This window comes from Anticarsia gemmatalis, chromosome 9 (genome assembly GCF_050436995.1).
Source record: "Anticarsia gemmatalis isolate Benzon Research Colony breed Stoneville strain chromosome 9, ilAntGemm2 primary, whole genome shotgun sequence".
Classification (NCBI taxonomy): Eukaryota; Metazoa; Arthropoda; class Insecta; order Lepidoptera; family Erebidae; genus Anticarsia; species Anticarsia gemmatalis.
Window position 1 is genome coordinate 8,691,501 of NC_134753.1, and position 23,517 is coordinate 8,715,017.

Below are 23,517 nucleotides of genomic sequence, written 5' to 3' on the forward strand. Positions count from 1 at the left end.
TATATCAACGTCAAACATACGAGTATGCGTGCTGAAATGCAGTGACAATTGATTACACAACTGTGTTGAAAATTGTAGAAAGTGGTGGATTTAAATCAGCCTTATCCAGATTTGACATATTTTACAACACTAAAATCAGTATTTATTGTCTTCTAACAATAGTCAATATAATTTTATAGTGAAAACAACTTGGTAGTACCCAAAATCTGTACATATTTTTGAAAATTGGAGCAAAGTTAATACTTACAGAATGACATGTGACCACAAAAAAACATCGTCCAAAATTACTATAATAATAATATTGTACTGTGTGCATGTACATGGCTTGTCATTTATTGTAAAGACAACTTGAATGTATGTAAACAGAGAATGTTCAACACATAAACATAACTGCAGGAAGTCTTTTTAAAATAAGATGTTTTTAAGTTTTAAATCTTATTTAAACTTTGAACAGTGCATTGTTGGTTCAAAGATCAACAATAAAGACATTTGTAGCAACTCATTACGCATTCTATAGAACATTAAATTAATAATTAAGTACTAAACAAATAATACTTTGGATTAAACCTTTCAAGTGAACGGAAAATATTTTCCTTTCTATGCAATAAAATTGCGGTAAAATAAAGTAGACTTTTGTGAGGCTGCCGTATTTAGTCTGCTAATTAGCTTCAGACTATTTTATTTGACTGACCTCATTCGCACTGAAAGAAGACCCGTGCTCCACTTTGTGCAGAAAAAGGATTTAGTTCAGGTCTCCGATTTCTCGCTCCACGAAATGTTACTTTCGTAATCAGCTCTCTTTAGGACAAATTTGTTTATAATTCTTCTAAAACTACCAAATAATTATTTTTCTACTTATTTCTTCTATTGAATTTCTCTTTGCCCTACAATTTCTTCAATATCTCAGATACTTTGGTTACTTCATTAATCTATAGTCAGTCAGTTTATGAACAACACCGGTCTTGATAACAAGTTTGAATAAGTCGTGGAGTGATGCAAAACGAAAGGAGTTAGATTAATCGTTTATCTAATCAGCCTAATTTATTGATCTAGTTCAGCATCCAAAATGATAGCACCTCGGTTTTGTTTTGTGTTGTAAAACCTGTACAACCTGCACTCAGTGATATTAATGACATTAACATGCGTTGCAAGACATATTCTAAGCAAGGTCTTCTTCAAGGTCTGGAGCAAGATTGGCGCATTCCCCCCCTAGCGAGGACTTCGGGCTGCGGTTACGAGAACACCGTAGTCTAATTAAAGGGTCATCTCTATGTTTGCCGATGGGCAGAGAGCTGTGTCCGGTTCATCAATGTGGAACAAATTTAGGTGCTTCGGGCACCCCTTTTGGTGGTGGGGTCTAAATACGGGCAATCGAGTGGCGTGCGGATTATAACCTAGCACTCCAAGGGATGCAGCTATATGATTAAAGTATTTCTCACGTAAAAGGGCTCATCTACTTACTCAAATATGTATTTAAAAAGGACACTCTATTGATGAGAAAGCACTTGGAAGGGAAAAGAAAAATATGCAAGTATAATAACCGTTACAGTACCTATGTCAATGATTATATGTCATACTTTATCGTTGTTGGCGCTATTATATACCTGTTTAATACACAATAATGGTAAATATTTAGTACTCAACGGACTTTAAAGGGCGTTTTCTCTCTTGACACAGTAAATATTTTGGCAGCCCACATTTTTTTCTTACCAGTTTTCATCTTAATAACAGTCAGAAAGATACATGTCGCAATAATTCTTTATTTTATTAATTTTTTAGTAATTAATGCTGTTATAACGCATGCTTAAAACCAATTACTTTAAATAAATAGAGAAAAAATATGAAAAAAATAACTAAAGCGGCTGTTTTTCGCATTGCGACAATGAGTCGTTTTGTGATATGCATCACATGCGATGTGTGATGAGCGCTAATTGTTGAACTATTGTATTGCTATGAGGACAATTAACATATAAATAAACTTAAGATTAATTAGACACTTTCTGACGTGTGACTGTTTATAATATATCATATAATTATATTATAATATGTTAAAATAATAAAAAACTTATAAAGCTCTTACGACCTTCATTCTCTATTCCCCTCAACATTGTTAGGACCCTTATTTTAGCTGTACTTGAAGTTTTCACTTGTACATCGTTTTAAATAAATCCAAATCTGATATAACGATATAGCATGATATTACATATACGACGACAAGATCTTTAAATTAGAAAAAAAATAGATTAGGTTTATTGTACGACGACGATTCCCTGCAAGTTGCCTTTAAACCAAAGTGCTTTATTACAGTAATGTATTTTTACATCACCGATGATAAGCTTATTGATTCAGTAAAAAAAATGTACTAATTTGATTTGAATGTATTAATAATTAGCCCCGATACAGGTTGTAATTCTGGACAGGTAATAAATGATTTTTATTTTTTTTATTTCTACTTTTTCTTCCAACTTGAAAATAAAGTAATCGTATTAAGGATGTATGTTTACTTACCTCTAGCTTCTCATAATTTTTAGCTTTCCTAGATCTAGCCATAACAATAAGAATGCAATAGTTACCACACCTTTCGATCGTCAACTCTGCGTTTAACGGCTAATATATGACCAGTGTTTAGTACTCAATTTCCTTTCTAGGAATAAAATATTAAAGACTCAATAATGCTTTCTAATTACATTTATAGTGAACTTACCATATTATAACAATATGGTGTTAATAATATTTTCAGAGTTCTGACCCATATGTCATATAAGTATCTATCAACTCGAACAAAATGCCGCGACCATGACCCCCGAAACTTATCTTGTAAAGGACGGATAACTCGAAAAGTGTGTGATAGCTCCCCCAGGGGGTGGTTTTAACCTTCTGGGGAAATCTACAAAACTCGTAAATCATAACTTATAACTATAAATAATAAATTATACATATTTTAAGTTACTCATGTATAAGCTTATTGTTACAGAAAAAATAGCAAAACAATGGTTTTTGTAAGTTAAATTACGGGAGACAAGTAAACCAAAGCTTACCTATAGAAAAATCTAATAACATTTCTAAATAAACGCAATTTGAAAACTTTTTTATTACTAAAACCATTTACCCAAATCCCTGAAATTTTACAAATTATTCCGCTTGAAGCGCGCTTTAACATAATAGAGAGAAAACCTGACATATGGTTGGCTGTCCGACAATTTTCTTAGATTTTGAACCTTGAACAAATTCGCTTCAATTAAATATGTTACAAAATACATATTTATTTTATCACCTTATTACAAGCTTTACTAACCTTTGTTATCTCAAAAAAATTGTAAGACGGCGTTAACTACTCTAACGTAACTTAATAATTAAGGAAAACAAATATATGTAATTTAAAGTTACCACAATGACAGTACGGTATTTTTTTACTTTTTATAACAGTTCAAATTAAGCAACAGTTCCTGTCTAGATTTTCCCGTTGTGCAGTCAGTTTCGTTTTCTATACTATGCTCGTTAAAATGTTTATGTTCGGGCCCATACGAGTATGTTTTCAAGTACATAGCCTGAGGCCACAGACACACGTGATGTAGCATCTTCGAAAGCTTTTTTCCTTTTACCATCTACGGTTCATATATCAGTTGTCAATAGTTGCTATACAAAAGCGTCGAACGGTAAAATGAAAGGTCAAAGCCTCCTTATTTATACTTTTATCTACATTCATGATTTCCTGGAATTTGGAACCTCGTTCCTGTATCAATATGATCGTAAAGTAATTAGTTTTAATGGAACTTATACAAAATGTAGAAGCATCCAAAATAAGAAAATAAGCATTGTACCTTCTACTGATTAGCTGTGGTAAAGCTGAAATGATATTGGTTACTAAACTACAGTATTTCATTCATTCATTGACTCTGGATACAAATCTAACCTTAGGAAGCAGACAAAGTGAGTGTGATCTAAGTGTACAAAAAAATCGTAAGTGTACGAAAACTAAAGAGAAATTCGAATATCTCTTACATTTATAAAGAGATGAAGATAGGTGGGGAAAGTGTTACGGCGCGCGGCTGAAACTATAAGTAAGAGGTGGGTGCGCACGCGCCACTCAAAGCTCCAACCGACTGCGCAGTGTCACGGGCGCCGCGCGCTGCGTGCCCTTACTATAACTTGTACTATTCATTCCCTAACAGTGCTGCATTTGTAACAGTGTGTGTTATATTTACTGGATTCAAATTATCGTCTATAACTATTTAAAAAAGGTAAGCAAATTTCTGCTATTCTTAAAAAAAAGTAATTAGTCAAATTATTCTGAGATTTTCCCGAATTTTCCCAAAACTAGCTTTTTATCCACCATAATTTATTTTTCATAAGTTTAACATTTATTAGTTTTGTTGAAATTAGTTATTCATTATGAATATTAATTAATTTTCAGTTTCGGAATTATATTTACATAAAAGCAATAAATCGAAATCATCTAGTTCTAGGTATACATTTTTACATTGCATTTTCACGGTCGTATCCAACAACAACGGATTATAGACAAGCCATGGCGTGAATTATAATCGCACTACAATTTGTGTCAGTCATGACATCGTATAGCCTGCTAACCTATATAATCATATTCATCAAATTAAAACCAAATAAACACATTTAAGGAAATTGAACGCCACGGTAGCTTTTCCATTTTCACGGATGAAGATACAGTAAAATCATTAACTAAATATAAGTCGAAATATCATATTTCTGAAAGTTATAAACAATCTTAAAGAGTTTCGACTATGTATGATAATGAACCGAAATCTGCAGTTGAAGGCTACGATGCCGCTGAAAACAATGACGTGTTGCCGGCGCGCCGCGCGCTGTGACCGCAAGCACAACGTTTAGTGCGTAACCAGAACATTTGTATACAACGACCATTCATCTTCATACTTTATGCAAAATTATTTACGTATTTTCTAAAATAGGTTATCAAAGTACAATTTACTATTTAGTATGTTTACTATCAATAAAACGGTTAGGTAAAGATCAGCCATAGTTTGTGATTGAACTGTCATCTTATGTCAAATGTTATTTATGCTAACTTTACTTTTTATAAGGTTGAAATATGTAGGAAATATTCTAAAGTATCATATAAAAAAAATCTGCTAACTGATTTATAATGCAGTCTGTTAGCTAATTAATTAAAGATAATTTCATGAAACCTTCGAAACGACGGATGAACGTTTTCATAGACGTCAGACGATGAATAACTTAGTAAAGGGCAAACAGAACCTTGACATTGAGTCTTGATCTAATTTGCACTACAATATCTAATTATACTCCTCAAATTAATTAAAAGAAAAGAAAGTAACTAATAAGATAATCACCGTAATTAGGTAACTATGACGTAATTTTAACTGATGATTAACATTATAGGATTACAAGGAAGTGTCCTGACACTTTGTGATAATCACATTGGCAAATTAGTACTGATTAAGCTAATGACCAGAAAAATAGTATTTGAGTAGTTGCATTTGTGATCAGTTACTCAGTTGACTACTTACCTTTGAAGCAAGGAGTTCTTACTTTATAATCAGTACTAACCGACTTTGTGAACTTGTGCAAATTGAATTGGATTTCATATTTTTAACTTCAAATATTGAGGTAAGTCAAGTGTTCGTAATTTATAAATACTACAACTGGTATACGTATATTTGAAATATCGTAATATTTGAGTCATGAGTGAATTATTTCACCTAATAAATTATATACTTTAATCAATTTAAAGTTATATTGGTAATATATTTTAACTTTATGTTTAGTTCAAATATAATAGAAGAGCACCACTTTCTACCTTTTTAAGTTTCCTAAAACTGAGGTAGAGAGATTCAGAGCGTTTCCCTCCAAGAATATATTAGTACATTGACGCGTAACTTAAATTTTTTATATTTTCTTTTATCATTGTGGACATGAAATTAACATAAATTTGTCTGCAATAAATTTATAATGCAAAGAGGCTATCTTAAAATCTTGAATACTAATGCTTATGGTACTTAATTGCTTATTTTAATGAAGACGTGTGATTAATTAATTTTATTTGACTATAAAGTATCAAAATCACACGGTCTACATACAATCATAGAGTGATTACGGTGCACATCGTGCTAAACGTCAAAATACTTTTGGAATGGAACCGCTACGATCTGTGTGCTACTATAGGGCCTCGGCTTGAGGTTTTGCTCTTATGAACATTGAGACTAGCTTCAAACATCTGACAGCGGGCCCGTATGTGTGTTAATGCTATTCATAATCTATTTTAAATTACTCTGATCTCGTTACTTTTTTATGAGCAGAAGAGTCAAATTTTACTTTTAGAGCATGTTCTAGAAGCCGCTTTACAAAATTGAAAAAGTCATCAGAACAATTTGTCGTTCCGTTAAATAGATATTTGCGTTGATGTGTAATGACAACTTAAACAAACTTTTACACATTTTGTCTGTATTTAAACGTAGTGTACTAGTTTATTTACTGTACGCACTTAAATAACAGTTTTGTTTTTACGAAGTTTCATCTTTAAATACTTTCGTCTGCTTGAAGTCGTTTCATAATTTTATCGGTAAATACAAATTAAAAATACATGAAGTCCATATTACGTAAAATATTCAGAGGTACTGAAGCAGTGTTAAGTAAAAACCGGATATTTAAAAACTCAATCAAGTCTATTAGTCGTTAAAATGTAATGCTTAAAGAGAAAAGTAAAAGTTATGAAAGTTTATTTGTACTGTACAAGTGTACACATACAAAGGTACTTGCTAAACGTAAAGAGTATCTCTGAAGTACCTATCTTTTATAAACACTATTCGACATATTCAATTTGTAAATTTTAAATAACTTACACTGGTCTACTACTAAAATAACATTCAAGATTATCAAAATTTTTACAAAGTGAGAGCCTGATTGTTATTTATTCGATATTTACCTGTTAGGCTTGAATCTAGAGATTATAACTCAATCCATTTTCAAAATTAATAAAAAGTTAATTAACATAATCTGATAATTATTCAAAGCTGAAGATTGATGACGGATGTAATTCGTTCAAACATTTTACTTTCTTTGTCACATTCACCTACTTAAAAAAGTCGACAGGCGTATGTTTCAAATTTAATTAATTTTATCTCGCGGTATGTTTTACCCTAGTTAATCCGGTTTCTTAAACATAGAGGTTGCTATCAACGAAGGCAGGTTGTCCTTGCATAAGTTTGATATAGATCAAGGTTAAGGGCGTCGCTAATGCCCTGTGAAATTAATGAGCTTATATTTTAGCAAAGGGCATTCGTGTACACCATGAATGAGGAGTCTCGAATGTACAAAACACAAAGGCACGATGTTTATGCGACCTCATTAATATCTAAACAAATAAATACTTCATCTGACAGACCATATTTTTTGCAAGGTGAAATAATGTGGTACATATAGGTGTATATGTGGTAGGTATATGAACATGGTATTTCTAAGCATTGTATGAACGAGTGAGGTTGCTAAACAGTGCATCGGTGCGACCTCTTTGTGTTGGTTGAATAAACTTTACGACCAACAGTTTCTAGGACGAGCAGGTTGTAAAATATTCGCAAACAAAGTTTTATCTTAAACGTCGAGACATAAACTGAATTGTGGTTTTATATTTAGACGTTGGATCGTACGAATAACATCATCGTTCATCACAATAGTTGTAACATTACGTTCATCGGTTGGCTAATAACTAGGTAAATGTTTGACTGACTGTTACCAAATCTAACACACGCAAACTGTACTTGCGTCTAGAACATTGCATATAATATACATACGTATATGTACCTACAACATCCTGACTGATATTACAACTGTACAATAGGTCAGTAGTATGTCGTAACGCAAACGAAAAACAAGGATCATGAAAAGACTGTCCCTTTTAAACATTGCGTCACTTTAAGGGCGGCACGTGTTTGTTCGTTTATTTTGTTTTTAAGATACTTAAAAGTCCTCATCGTTAAGCCAATCAAAAGGGTACTTTCAATAATGTTAATGTTTACAATAACAGGAATATTTCATAACATCAGGTTGTAAGTGTTCTCGGAAATGTGCGATGATATTTCGGAACATGGAAAACTCAACACAAAATCAATCACTGAGTGCGTATTAATTTATTTAAAATTTCGGTGTAGTGTTCGCAGACAGACATATATGATTACTGTTTCTATTTAAATTAATAAAATGACTCAATGGTTGTAACTCGTAAAAGGCGTAGAGTATAAACACTAATCTTGGTAGAGTTAACGCTCGGGGGAGGATATAGCTATTATACTAGTTTGCCAACCATGATTACTGCATTCGGCGGACCATTAGCGATCACAACGTAAACACGTGAGTGATACACTATCGTGTGCGCTACACATTGCAGACATTCCTTGTTTATAAATAACATTCATTATTTTAAATACTTAAATCTTCTTGAGTAATTAAATATTACTATAATTAGATGTACGTAAAAGCCTGAATGGGTAATCGATTAAGATTTTATCGTACAGCTGTGATTTTCAAGATCAACTCTTAGCTAGAGATTAGCTTGCATTTGCTGACATTTATCTACGAACTTAGAACAAAGTCTAGAGCACAAAATTTTCCATTTTCTCATGGCGTACTTGGAGTAAGAATCTTTCAAGGCCTGTAAAACACAAACTTAGTATTCCGTACTTAGAGATAAAGCGAAACTTAGAAACTTTACTTCTAGTTGTACATTAAAGTGCGTTGTCCAATGTACAGGCGTGTAAAAACATGATTACGTATATTTTTGTTCTTTTATAATACGGTAATTCGGAAAGTACACATAATTTGGTCTGTTGCAGTATAAATTAATGTTACTAGTGTCGTTAACGGTGAATAGTACGGTTTACGGAGATTGGGGTAGATATCAAGGTCACTTGACTTTGACCCACTTACTTGAACGTTCGAACCCGACTGTACCACGCGGCTAGTAGCTAGTAGTAATAGCACAGAAGAGTACAGCCGCACTCGACTCACTTGCGCAAGTGCGATGGATGCTTTCGAAAAAAAATGGTACTCGAGATTCACTTTCGTTTGCTTTATTTTTATAATTATTATACTAATGTACGTACACGGCGGATATTTCTTTTCTTCTTATAACTTAATTAATGGCATTTCTTTTAAATCTTTTTTGCCTATTGAACGTGACTGCATGTTTTCATCACGTGAATTGAATGACATTGTTAACGGATTAGAATCTCGTGAATGTTTACCAACTCATCACTCTCTTGGTATATTTTTAGCACCTTCTTTCTCATTTCTCTTTTCAATACGAGATAGACAGTTCGCACATTGGTGCTAATCAATCAAAACATCGTACAGCAAGTGTTAAGTGCTATTAGGGAATATCATCTATTAGGGAAATATTTTGACAAGTTTTCTTAATATTAAATTTCTCAGAGTGTACCGACACAATAAAATACCTTTGCCATAGAATTTATTTCTTATTTCATGAAAAGATAGCAAGAATTTCTTTATAATATCGGGTAAGTTTTGTTGCCAAAAATTCTTTTGAACCAGTCTTTTCGGCAAAACGTAATACAATTTTGATTTCGTAATATTACTTGCTGTTCTTTTACGGGTAAATCGAAAAGCGAGTGAAACTGTTTTGATTGTGAGTATTAAAACAGGAAACAATTACGACTGCAATCTTTTTTTTTATGATTATCTTACACAATTTTTGCTTAAATGAAGAGAAGTTTGCGACGAATTATACAAATTAGTGAACCTTAAGTAGCAAATCTATAGGTAATTCACATAGTACCTACCTATTCACTTTTCGGTTGAATAACCTACATCGAAGAAATTTTAAATTCTTGCATATCGCTAAATTTAAGTCCAGTACAGGAAGTGTATTAGGATAGAAATTGAGGAAGTATCATTCTTAGAATCAAAGCTTCCTGTTTACGAATGTCTTCATGATAAGGCGGGAATGTAGAGTCGCCGGCCGGTGTTCGCACGTGGTCGCGCTCCTCTACAAGTTTGACAGGTAGGTTGGCAGGCTGGTGCGGTGGGTCCGCGTCACCGGCGTCACTGCGGTGCGCGGTGAAAGTGCCCGACCATCCCCACGCAATCTTATTGACTTTGCCTCGAGGTCAAGCGCAGAACAAGTTTCGTTCCCATTATTTACTTTTCTTCGAGAGGAAGTAAAAGTAAGCGATGCATTATAAGCAATTATTACGTGCGATGTGTCAAGCTTTTGGTATGGTCAGCGACGAATTTAAGTATCTCTCTTCATGTACGCGTTAATTTTACTGTTTCTTTTCACTTCCTCGTACCATTCATTACTTTCACATACAAACCTATTGTATTGGGACAATAGATTTTTTCAGACAGACACCTGGCGCGTATAAAAAAATGTCTAAGCACTTAGTGTTCAAGTTTATTCATAGTAATGTTTGACTATATCTACAGAGTAGGTTTATACCGGCGTATGCAATTGTGATTGAACGGCGGGCGTTTGCCCGTTGTGCTCATAAATCGGAACATAAATAAATCTGTGTCAAGACTCAACAGCTTTCTATGTTATGGTGCTCTATTAATAGGAAGGCGTAAACTTCGAGCACGGTATTGTAAAAAATACTGTAAATAGCTTGTTATTTTTCTAATTATTTCCACCACTTATATTTTCTACAATTTTTACGGCTATGTTACGTTTCTAGCGGATGTTATAGAGTATGATTGTAAACAGCTTCGCCTACAATCCATGATTAATTAGTGTCAAATAAAATAACAGTGGATGGTGAAAGTATCCGGTTAACATTTATCGTTTTCTGTATAACGTTACCAAATTACTGCAATCAATTACGTATTGCAAAAATGCGTGTATGCAACTCGTTTACCTCAATCAAAACTTGCAACATCAACAATGTTATTTGTTAAGAAAATCGCTCATCTGCTATTTTATCTCATTTGTATATTAACCTGAGGTTTTTCAGTAGGTTTCTTATAGTTTCAATTTCTGTAGACATAAGATAGCTTTATTTGGTGAGCTTTAATATTTCGTCTGAATTAACTTTGTATTTAAAATGAATATTCGCTAACACATTAAAAGATAGTTTTATACAGTATCAACGAAACGTAAATAACTGCACAAAATTGCTCTCACAAAAAATATAGGAAAACTATCGCGCATAACAAAGCGTATAAAAAATGAGGCCATCTCTTGCCAATATATTTTTTTCATCGTGAATTCGTTTTAGGTTGAAAAAAGAAGATTTTTTTGAAAACGTACTGGCATAAAAAGGCAAGCGATCGTTGGTAGAGCTCTTGTGCAATTAGTCAACAACGACGATGTATGTGCGCGGGCACATGGCATAATGCACCACTCGACGGCCACTTGCTTTATGGCAGTTGTGAAAGTTCGCTCTGTCACCTTTCCTCGATTTTCTCAATGATATAACTTTCGAATAACGCTTAAGCTTAGAAAATAAACACTATACCTCTCAACAGTAATGACTGCGAAATGTTGACAAAAAACTGTTAGGTACTTGACCCAACGCAGTGGGTCTTCACACGGAATTGAATGTCTATTATTGTATTTTTTTATCATTACCATCGACGCACGTAAGTAATTACATACAATTATCTTGCCGTTGTGCTCATTATGAAATATGGAAATGCAAAAATATTAAAATTGTCCTTACATTTAGGAAAACATGCAAAGATCTTGTTTAAGACCCCTTTTACAAATCAAGGCCAATAAGTACCTATTATTTCGAGAAGTAAACTTGGAAAAAAGTCTAGACAAATTTATAGTCCTATATTTTTTTCTGCGACATAGCACCATTTAAAAGTTTAATTGGATTCTTCCAATATTTATACGCGCTACAGCGCTATATTGCTCAAAACAAAGCATTATGTAAATATAAATAAAAGAAATAGGAATATATTAATAAATAAGTTTTAAATCATTTTCACTCTCGCATCTGTTAAGCCGCGACCTAATATCAGTTCTACCTCTACGAGCCATATGACAGTACAATCATATAGCCAATATTATTACATCAGCTATCTTAAAATTGGCTGTAATACCTTGGAATTTCGATTCGAAATAGTATGTACACGAGCTGAGTCAATTTCATTGAGATTTAAGAAATTTCACCTTCGTTACGTTACCATCGTATGAAACTTTCGATAACCAGCGCATAACGTGGCGGCCATTGAACGTGATATGATATAAATCATACAAGCTTTCATTTCGTATCTTACGAGCTCTTCTCGTTTGCCACTTGTTTTGAATTCACCTAAATGACCATCGTAAAACACTCAATGTTTACAACATTGTCATTAACTAGGACGTGAGTAAATGCTAACATTATATTGCATAAGTAAAGATAGTGAGAAGCGAACCTTTGTATGTTTTTACGTTTATTTGTAAAAAAATATAAAGGATTCTGTAGGGATTTACCTTATTGTTGAATGAAAACGTATTTTAACGAAACTCATGTGCGGTAACATCAAACAAACCAAAGGAAACATAATAAACGCTGTATAATAATTATTAAACTATACAACAAGTACTATACTAAGTAAGGCCATCAATACTACATATATACCTAACTTACATTTATATACATATGTACTAGTAATCAGTAAAGATACACTTAATCTGCCCAAGATGCATGAAGTATGCACTAACACTAGTCATTAAGACCATGTAACGGTTATGTGGAAAATGTAGCTAATAGGTAAAAGTTAGAGTAAACTTGAAAAGTAAATACCGGACAACTGCACGTGTTTGTGAAATGTTAATTATTATTTTGCAGCAAAGGAAAGTAAGAGTACAAAACGAGATTAAGGAAAAGCTCATTATGTTATAAGGTAGATGGAAAAACCCAGCCTATTTCTTTTTAAAAATTGTAATACGTAACTTTTTTAATAAATGGATACATTGACCTTTTGTAGTTAACTTCGTAGCTTACGGCTAAAATCTAGCATAAACATTTGTGTGGTTATACTAAGTTTGAGCTCTATTTTAATTGATAATACAACTATTAATATAGAGAGTCAGGCTTCGATTAACTTGTTTGGGACACTAGCGCTCTCAAACTGTCAATACGGGTGCTATCCATCGCGAAGTTAAGCGTTTCAAAGTTGCTTAAGTGCATGCAGCTGGTAGAGATAAGTTAGGATTCTCCGAAACATGCACGGGAAAGTTTGACGAACAATGTCTTCGAACATTACAAAAATCCTTCAGTCGTTGACGAATAAATCCGATCTTCAATATACAATTTATCGAAGTGCTGAACACTAAATTGTTATACTCTTCAAATTTGCCTTTTTACTTTACATTCAATCTACTCAAGACTTCAAATTTAAATGAAAATCGTCTGAGATCTATATTTTTAAAAGAAAGTCTAACCTAAAATTCGTAAATCGTTATAAGCTCGTAAGTACTCATCGTTTACCGAACGAATTGATGGCATCTACTTCGTCATGTTAGATGATAGATGTAGTTGAAGTGATCGATTCTTGGTCTACACTTTATTATAATGAGATGTTCCATAAAAAATAGCGCCACTTTCTACATCTTCTACATGTACAAGAAACACATTAAAACCTTTAACGAACTATTAAAGTGCAATATTCTATTCGATAATTTAACTTCTAAGACCTTTGAAAGTCTCAAGTGTTTAGAGAAAACATTTCAAACTTTCTAAGCTTTAAACACTCGGGCAAAAGCAACAAGTTTTTTAATGCAGACTTTTTACTTAAAACGTCAAGTTGTCAAGCAAAGTTTATGAACGTCGATGTCCTATTTCACGATATTTGCTGTAAATGGAGGTTCCCATTTTATGAAAAATTGTGGATTTATTATATACAGAACATCTTGGGTATAAAAAACTAATATGTAGAGGAATTCTTAGATTTAGTAATACCAGCATCTGTATATTTTTACTGTATTACAACTGATTGACGGCTAAAAGTAAACCACGTTTTCGGTGAAGATAAACGAGTACCGGGTATAATCATAAACAAACATTTGCCAAATCCACTTTGATCTCGGAATTTCGATACGGACAATAAAGTACAAGAAACTTTGTGATCTTTGGTCATCCATTTTAGTTCAAGCTTACCGTAGTGACAGTATAAATGTAGATCATTTGATGTAATCGCCTGTGTATTGTCTTCAGCGAGGAGGAATGACCGGGATGTCGGGCGCCCCCCTGCTCCTAGCCAACACGATGTTGACTAAAAAGCTGCAAGACGATGACCTCACATATATGGAGCCACAGAAGAAGAACCGGGATTACGAGTAAGTTAAATTATTTCACTATTGTAATTCGCAACAATAACGTAGTTTTCCTTCATTTAACTACTAAATGCAGAAAAAAATATTAAATCTTTCATCATAATGTACATTTTTCTAAAATAAATGCAGGGTCAAAAAGTAACTATTTTCAAAATTATATTATTACGCTGTTGTTTGCTACAAGAGAAGCCTAAAATATTAACAATAAAATTACTTTTCTGGTTGTGTCTTCTTGCCAGCTCTTCACATTATCCCTACCTTCCGAACTGGCGGTAAATTCACTCTCTTAATCATTGACTATCATAAGTATCAGTATTTGAACTAAATGAATAAATGATTTGATTTTATTATTCTAATTCGTTCGTTCAAAGTTGCCTGCAATTACTGAAAAATCCGGTTTTACACTAAAAGGTATTGAGGCGTGAAAATATACACATGATGCTAGTGATATACATATGTGTACAGTTTTGTTACATAACCCCGTCACGGGTGTTCGCTCACATAAACGACTATTGGATCAATGCTAGGAATGTAATGAAAATGTAACGTTTGCACAGGGTTCTGACTATTGATTAGGAAACCTTATGTACCTGAAATTAAGTCATTATTGTTTTAACGAAGGATGTGTTCACGCTACTTTTATATACTAATGTATTTACCTTATATATCACACATATGTACCTTATGTATCACACGTATGTAGGTAGTATTTATGATAATCATTCGCAAAAATGTTTGTACAGAAAACGGAATCTGTTCATTTGTATTCTAAAATACCTTTGTAGACTTGTAATGTAAAAGGAATATCGACGATCTGATACGAATATAAATTACACGGCACATTAGAAGCCCCAAATCCCTTGCCGCAAATACATTACAGTAACCTGTCAGAAAACTAATTCAGCTGTAGCATTTCTGTCCTTTCGCTTACCTTACATTAAAGTACCTCGTGACATATTTTTACGATACTTATAAATATAACATTATATTTATTCTAAATATGTATCAATAAGACCATTGACCTTATAGAGTATTTTGTATAAACCAACAAAACGATAACTCCTAATTTTATTTTTAGTTTATTTGTTTGTTTTCGAAACATAGTTTGATATCTACTAAAACGTGACTGCCGAATAGATGAGCTATTTTAATGTTGTGAAAAACAGTCCACTCCATTACTTTCCTTGATTGGTGTAGCCCTAAGCTATAATGGTATCAAAACAATGTAGAAACGATCTACCCTTAGAAAACGAATCATTTATTTTAATTTACCGAAGGGTACCTATGTTTACAATATGTAAAAAGAAAAGTTGCCCCACATGATTTTACCGTAGAGCGAATTTGATCGGTATTTTGGAAGTAAGTATTCGAACTGTGTACCGTAACTAAAAATACGTAATACGTTTGTGATGTGTGATAATAGCAACTGGTTATATTCACCGATCAAGGGCAAGGACTTTCGAATTCGAACACATTGGGTTGCATGATTGAATCACGCTATCAGGTAATGGATGTTACCTACGTTTAATTTAATGTTTAATCGTGCAACAGCATTCATAAACGGAAGTTCTAACTATAGAATTAGTTTCGAAAACATTTTTTGCGTAAATTATTCACGTTTAATGAAGAGTAGCGCATGATACTGATCAGAAAATTTACGAAACATACTTAAACAAACTTTTGAGACATGTTAGTTCTGTTCCATAGTTCTTTAAGATGAATCTATTATGTGCGTGCACGATGCGGAAACGTTGTTCTTATTGAATAATGACTTATTAAATTTGCAAGTCACATACAATACTTTACGATCAATTAGAAGCAATCGTACGTCGGTCGTAGCAACAGTTAAACTGATGGCAATTTACCTAATTACAGATGGCAAGTGGTATGGAGAAACGTGCTCGCGTTTGTTTACCTCCACGTCGCGGCACTTTACGGCTTCTACTTGATGTTCACTGGCAAAGTCAAGTTATGGACCGTTTTGTTCGGTAAGTGCACCCTTTATGATTAATCCAGCTTAGAAATCTTTGCAATACAGTTCGCCTTTTAAGTTACCTACTTTGTTTAAGTAAAACAAGATAAGATTGTGCTCAATGTTGTTTCAATAATAACCAAAAGCCAATAATAGCATCTTCCCACCTTCTTGTTAATATGTAGACAAAGTCTGACTAGTTTTTGTGTTTATACAAAGGATAAAGAGCAGCTTTTATTTTATTTTTATTTTTTTATTTATACTGATCTCACAATTAACTACTCCAATTAAATATTTACACGGGCTTGACATAATAATGATTAATCTATGAATGTGGTTCTCCGAACAACAAATAAATGTTAGGCATGTGTACTTGGAATTTTCTCTCACGTAGCAAATTATAGGATAGTGATAGGCTTTCAGTAATGTATATGCGGCATTTCGTCGCTTAGGTAACAATACCGCGTAAGTCGAAAATTGGTCATATGACGTTTTATACTTCATTGGATAGATTTTGTCAGCGCGCATCGAATGATATAGATTTCTTTTTAAATTGTCCAATCTTGAACGAACTTAATATCTACCTATTTATGTATTCAGTACACATGTCAGAAGTATTTCAAAGATAATAATCAGTTTTTTATCTCTCCTGGAAACATGTCAAATTTAACTTGCGCGGTATTGTTACCTAAGCGACGATTTTTCCTGCTTGATCCGTAAATGGATGATATTGATAATATTTTCAGCAGTTCTAAGAATGACGCACCTCTGTTAGCATAATAATAATGTAGATCAATTTATTATTACAGCACAAAATATTACATTATTATAAAGATCATAAGGGTCAGTTCAATTAGTTTTTCGTTTAACCTTAGCGACCTAGCAGCTTTTGACGGAGTAATTATGTTTTTACAATTATAATGAAACTTAGCAAACGTGGCTGCTTACTCGAAGATTTTATAAGTACTTTATAAGAAATAATTTCCCAAACAGTTACTTTGTTATTATATTTCTCGAAAAGTTGTCTTTGAGTAAAATTCTGTTGATCATTGCTTTCATAGTTATCAATATCCTCACAATTTCATACTAATTCGCTATACACTTTACGTTTAGAAGAATTGTTGAGTAATAACTAATTCCATAGCCTTATTATGTCTACTGGAAGTTTTCTTTTCTGGGAATCTTATACCAAACTTTAACTTCAAGCTATAATTTCAAAAAAAAATACCAGAACTCGAGTAGATTAAGTGATATTTTATGAAGCTCGTTTATTTTAGAAGTGTTTATTTATTTCCATATAAAAATATCTAAGTGATTGTTTTGTTAATTTTCAGGTGTATTTTTCGCGAGCATGTCTGCTATGGGTGTGACGGCCGGAGCTCACAGACTTTGGGCACACAGAGCATACAAGGCTCGGTGGCCATTGCGTGTTTACTTAGCTGTGATGCAAACCATGGCTTTTCAAAATCATATCTACGAATGGGTACGGGACCACAGGTAAGTTATGTTTTTTATCAGTTAACTATACATTTTATATCAAAAGTTAAAGGTTTTTGACCGAATTAAACATCTGGCCGGTCGTTAATTTACAAATCCACAAATAAATCCTATCAAAGTAAATTATTTGGTGTACTATAACTATTAAATTACTAAAGGTTATCTACTAAATAGTTTCATAAACAAGTTAAAGTCAATTTTCCGGCAACTCAAACAGTAATTTGTTGGAGCATTATTAATATAAACTTATGATTTAAATTACTATAAATATTATAAAGCTGAATCAAAGTTCAAAGATTTAGACAATTTACCTCTCGTATAACACATTATTGTAATGTAATGGATAGCTCTTGTGGTTTAAATCTTGCAGCCTTTTTACTGCAAAGTATTTTTAATGAATCTGATATTAACTAAAGTTAGTTAGTTACTTAAATTCTATTATATGAGGATATTGCGTCTGTGTAATTTTGTATAAGTAATAACGTTTGGCGTATAAATTTTCAGTTGGAATTTCCGATATTACGTAGAATAATGCACAAATATTTATAAATAATCTACATTATTTTATTCTTCACGACTGACTGCCTCATTTTGTTAGAACATCAATGATCCTTTGACATTATATGGAATGATGTAAATTTTAATCAAAGTAACAATTCTAATTGTTTTAAAAACTTAATAAAAATCATACATACAGAGGTAAGACTGATGTTAAATAAGCGAATTTTAATTTTGGTTTACGAGAAATTCGTAATTTTGGGTCAAAGTGTAAATTGCAGTTACCGTTACATACGATAACCAAAATTCATTCTGAGAACGACCACCTACGCACATTGTATGAAATATTGACGATAAAATATGATAAACTTGTTTTTGATAGGCTTTCTTAACTTTCATGCAATTTGATGTAGCAATCAGTTGAATATTACCGATGGTAACAAAAGCAAAAATATAATAAATAATAACTTGCCTGTAATGTATTTTTATCAGCAATTTAACATTAATGAAAACGCAGCAAGTTATATTTATATTCAGGCACATTAGATCGTTATATCTATTGTAGAAAATAATTTACTCATTCTAATTATTCTCCGTTTGAATACTGAAAATATGTTATGTTTCATTCAGAGCTTTAATTATTCTTTTTCATAATAAATTATATTATTATTCTTTGCGCGTTTCACCTACTTCTCTTTGCTCGTAAATCTGTACGAATATCTTTGAATAAATGAATATTTTATTTACCAGCAGTTCAGTACTTTTCCAATGTAAAAAACTGCCTAATATTGATGTGATTCTATTTGTGTTGGCGTTTATTTTTAACAAATGTTTTTGTTGGTACAGAGTACATCACAAGTTTACGGAGACGGATGCTGATCCTCACAATGCGAAGAGAGGTTTCTTTTTCTCACACATCGGCTGGCTGATGGTGCGCAAGCATAAGGACGTGTTTGAAAAAGGCGCTTCCGTCGACATGTCAGATTTAGAGAAAGATCCTATAGTTATGTTTCAGAAAAAGTAAGTTTCATTTATTGACAACTACTACTTGATCTCTACAAGTTATCTTAAACGATAATTGGGAATAAAAATATAGGATACTCAATTTCAGGTTACGCTAAACAAGGCACACAGCAGTTCTAAGTTTATTGAAGGACCTTTTAAACAATGACTGACTTTAACTGATTTTAATTTATTTCCAATGCAAAGTAAATGCAATGAGTACAGCTTTAAAGACGTAATAAAACATAAGGTATTGGCAAGAATATGAAAGATCACACTTAAACACATAAAAAGTAAGCTACTTTGATCTCTAAATGTGTGGGTGTGTAAGAATAATATAAACCTGAGTCTTTGAAACTGAACATTAGAAGAGCGTTATAACAAGCTCTTACTGTATCAAAGGTACCAGTTTCGGAGAAGTAAGCCTATAATACATTTCAAGAATTATAGTGATAATGTTTTTTTTAATTTTACTTAAGAATTAAGATATTATTGTAATATATCTACGAACATTTCCACCACAGCAAAGACACTAATCGGAACTAAATGGCGTGACTAAAGAGAAATTCAAGGCAACGAGTGTTTTACACGCAGTTGCTAATTAGCCTTATACGAGACGTTACCGCGGTTCTTGTAATAAATTTATTAGTAAAATGTAGTAGTATATATCCACAGTCCACACCCAATGTACTTATTTCTTTAGAAGAGAAAATTTCATATCAATTACTGTTGAACTATGTTACAAAGTTTGCAAAAAATACTGCCAAGTTATACAGTTAATATGTCTCGAAGACCAATATGGACATTTCAACTAGAGTACCTAGAGTAGGTTGATAAAACGTATTATTATAGAGTTCCATATATTTATTCATGAAGATATTCACGACACAATGAACACAATAAACATTAGTGCCCTGGCCCGCAATATCAACGCTGGTGTTGTGGGCGAAGGGTAAATAATAAGTAAATACTTATAGGCAGATAAGATTCCAATAAACAAAACCCTCGGGTAGGCTCTTGCGGTTCTATTTGCTATTGTTTATTTATACCTACTTACTTGTCGTCATGGGGAAATATTATTTTGATAATAACGATTTCAGATGGATAAAAAGATCGGGACGTTTATTTGATATCTAATTGTTTACTAAATTGGATATTGTATTTTGAGCATGTTTGCTACGTATATACGCATTTAGTATGCATCATTCGTCGTGGTTACACATTGTCATATTCAGTTTATTCTAGGTTTTTCAATATGAGTATTTGTTTTTTTCCAGAACGTATCTGGTGGTAATGCCACTTCTGTGCTTCATCATCCCTGCATGGATCCCAGTGCACTTTTGGGGTGAGAACGCGTGGATCTCGTGGTACGTGGCGGCCATCACTCGCTACACAGTGACGCTGCACTTCACGTGGCTCGTCAACTCAGCCGCGCACATCTGGGGCAACAGACCCTATGACAAGTAAGTCCGATCTCCAAGGTTTCACTTTTTACCGCCGCCGTGATTAACTTCTACGAACATTCGGTGAAAGTTTTTTAAATGAAAATGTGCAGCGAATACTTGACCCGGTTAGACGGTTACGCTTCGGTAAACTAGAGATTATCGAACAAAATATTAGAAGCTTCGTTAGTTTAAATATTGCAATTGTTAGTTACTAAATAATTAATTGTCTGTAAGAAAATTATATATATTAAGTTGATATACTCATGCTGTTGGGCCAAATTCATTATGATCAGCAAAAATGTTAAATAATAAAAAACAAGTGGAATGTTCTGCTCGCAATACCCCTTGCGAAATCCTGAAAAGATGAAGTTTTGTGTTTAGGTGCATGTAAGCAATACTAGCCAAAGCATTGACGCTATTTTCAATAAAAACATAAAATAAAATAACAAAGAATTAAACAAAACACAGCACAATATAAATTCATAATATTTTTAACTAATAAAATTGTTGCTGCATTGTACTCACAATTTATTTGCTATTGCAGAAACATAGGCGCTACGGACAACAAGACAGTCGCGATCTGTGCCTTTGGCGAAGGTTGGCACAACTACCATCACGTGTTCCCTTGGGACTACAAAGCGGCTGAACTTGGAAACTATCGCACAAACCTGTCCACCGCACTTATTGACTGGGCAGCTAAACACGGTAAGTTAAAATAAATCTCACTATTCTCACTTTATTCTTTTTGATTCTTCACAGAATCAACATCCAATTTTAAAATTAATTTGGAAATTAAAATTTCTCTGAAATATCTACTGGATTCGTGATTCAAAGTAAAAACAAATACACACATAAGTTTATGCTTGGGCCAAATAGTCTCATTAAGGGTCTAGTAAGACAAGGTACTCAAAACGAATCCAAAATGCACGGTGGAGTAAAAATACCCTTGTGTATCTAAATGATGATCTATCGGCATTTGCGGGTCAGTCGGAGCAGTAAATAGCAATGGACGTAAATGTTTATAAGGAAAACGGAAAGCCTTTTTTCTAGCAAAAGAACACTTAAAGCGCTACTAAAAAAGTAGCTTTATCCTGTGAGAGTGCATTGTTACTCCTGTGAAGTAAATGTTAGCAATGTGTTGTATTGCAACTTACAGTTATTTGTAGAGTTAAAATTTTAGAATGTAAATTTTTTTTCTAGTCCGTCAACTACCGAATCCTATAAAAATATAACTAACAAGCAATACTTTTAAATTTTAGGTTTGGCTTACGACCTGAAGACAGTGTCAGCTGATATGATCCGAAAAAGGGTGAACAGAACCGGTGATGGATCTCATCCCTGGTCTAAAGAAAGCCTTGAAGCCAAAGAAGACCACCATCATCCAGAAAACCCAGTGTGGGGATGGGACGACCAGGACATGACGGAGGAAGAGAAACAACTAGCCGAAATTGTTCACAGAAAAAATGAATAAATCCGTTTGTATAACGGAAACTATTCATTAATTTCTGAGTGTAAAATGAATATTCAAAGTCTTTCTACGACTGGACTGACTGTTGATTATAAAAATTGAGCATTTTATTGTTAAGCTACGTTCATATTTGAGTAACGCAGTTGTGCCTACAAAAATATTGTCAGTTAACATGGTGCATGACATGTTTTAAGAGCGTGAAAGTTGGTTAAATTATCCTAATAGAATACAATAAATTATACTCTCAATGCGTTTTCACAATAATTTATTTTGATGTTTAATTGAAACGCCTATACAAATAAGAACAGAACCAAATAATGTAAATAAATGGTGGATGTATAAGTGCTTACAATATTTAATGGCTCTGTTGTGTGTGGCAACTGCATGGGACATGATGTTAACTCTATATAAGATTCTGTAGTGTACTTTGGTAAGTAGAAACGTACTTAATATGACTATTGTTTCGTATTTGTATAACTGTAAGTATAAAATTGTGGGTAGTATTCGTAAGCGACTGAATCTACTATTGTAATGTTTTGTAATTAAGTATACTTGTACACTTGTATGTGATATTGTTCTTTAATGATTTGTGGTGACTGTTATAGATATTTATTATTAATTTATCATTTATTAAGGGCCTGGATCGCGCCATCTTTGATTAAATGGTGAAGTTTTGTCATGTTTAAAGATGTGTTAGGCCCTTAGTGAAACTTGACACAAACTTGTTGTAAGTTTTTATTTATTGTGCAGCTCAATGTGGACGACGCGGCTGCAAGTAAAGTTAGTGTAACTATTTTTGTATATAAGTAGGTACCTTAACATTTTGATAAACCGTAAATAATAATGTGACTTGTTTTATTTCCCTTGACTATATTATCTTAACTATTTTTCATAGATACAATTTATGTAGAGGCAAAAACAACAGTTAGTTCTTATCTTCCTATATTTCATTACGCAGATAGATGCACTTTGCGGGACTGTTATTAACCATAATGTGCCTTGTAAGCTGTTATTGTAAGAGAAGCCATAGATTATAGTCTCGTTATGGTTACTTGGCGATACATTGCCTTAAACTTAATTCGAACTTTACAACATGCAACAAACATCTATAATTTACAAAATTTACTGCAGATATAAGACTGAAAATCATTATGTTGTTCTGGGTGAGACTCTACATAGCTTTGGGTAATCTGTTCTCAACTGCATTGATAGGTTTTATGCAAAAATAGTGATGAGACATCAGGCAACCTTGAGTTGTTTACTTACTGATTATTATCCAGAACTCCTCACTTGTAAAGCAAACACTTTACAAAAACAAATTATACCTGTCAAACGGTAC

General features: G+C 33.0%; 1 protein-coding gene across 2 annotated transcripts; it reads left to right on the top strand.

Annotated features, from left to right (window-relative positions):
* The first annotated feature begins 4,079 nt into the window (after positions 1-4,079).
* Positions 4,080-23,022, top strand: LOC142975247 (acyl-CoA Delta-9 desaturase-like). 2 transcript variants are annotated; one of them, XM_076117983.1, is made up of 8 exons: positions 4,080-4,241; positions 14,178-14,299; positions 16,172-16,284; positions 17,603-17,765; positions 19,110-19,283; positions 20,543-20,728; positions 21,255-21,415; positions 21,970-23,022. In XM_076117983.1, the coding sequence occupies exons 2-8, from the start codon at positions 14,187-14,189 to the stop codon at positions 22,179-22,181; spliced, it is 1,122 nt and encodes a 373-aa protein (XP_075974098.1). In that variant the 5' UTR covers positions 4,080-4,241; positions 14,178-14,186; the 3' UTR covers positions 22,182-23,022. The 2 variants fall into 2 exon arrangements, with proteins under 2 accessions (XP_075974098.1, XP_075974099.1); XM_076117984.1 differs by lacking the exon at positions 4,080-4,241 and adding an exon at positions 5,527-5,625.
* Positions 23,023-23,517: the final 495 nt, after the last annotated feature.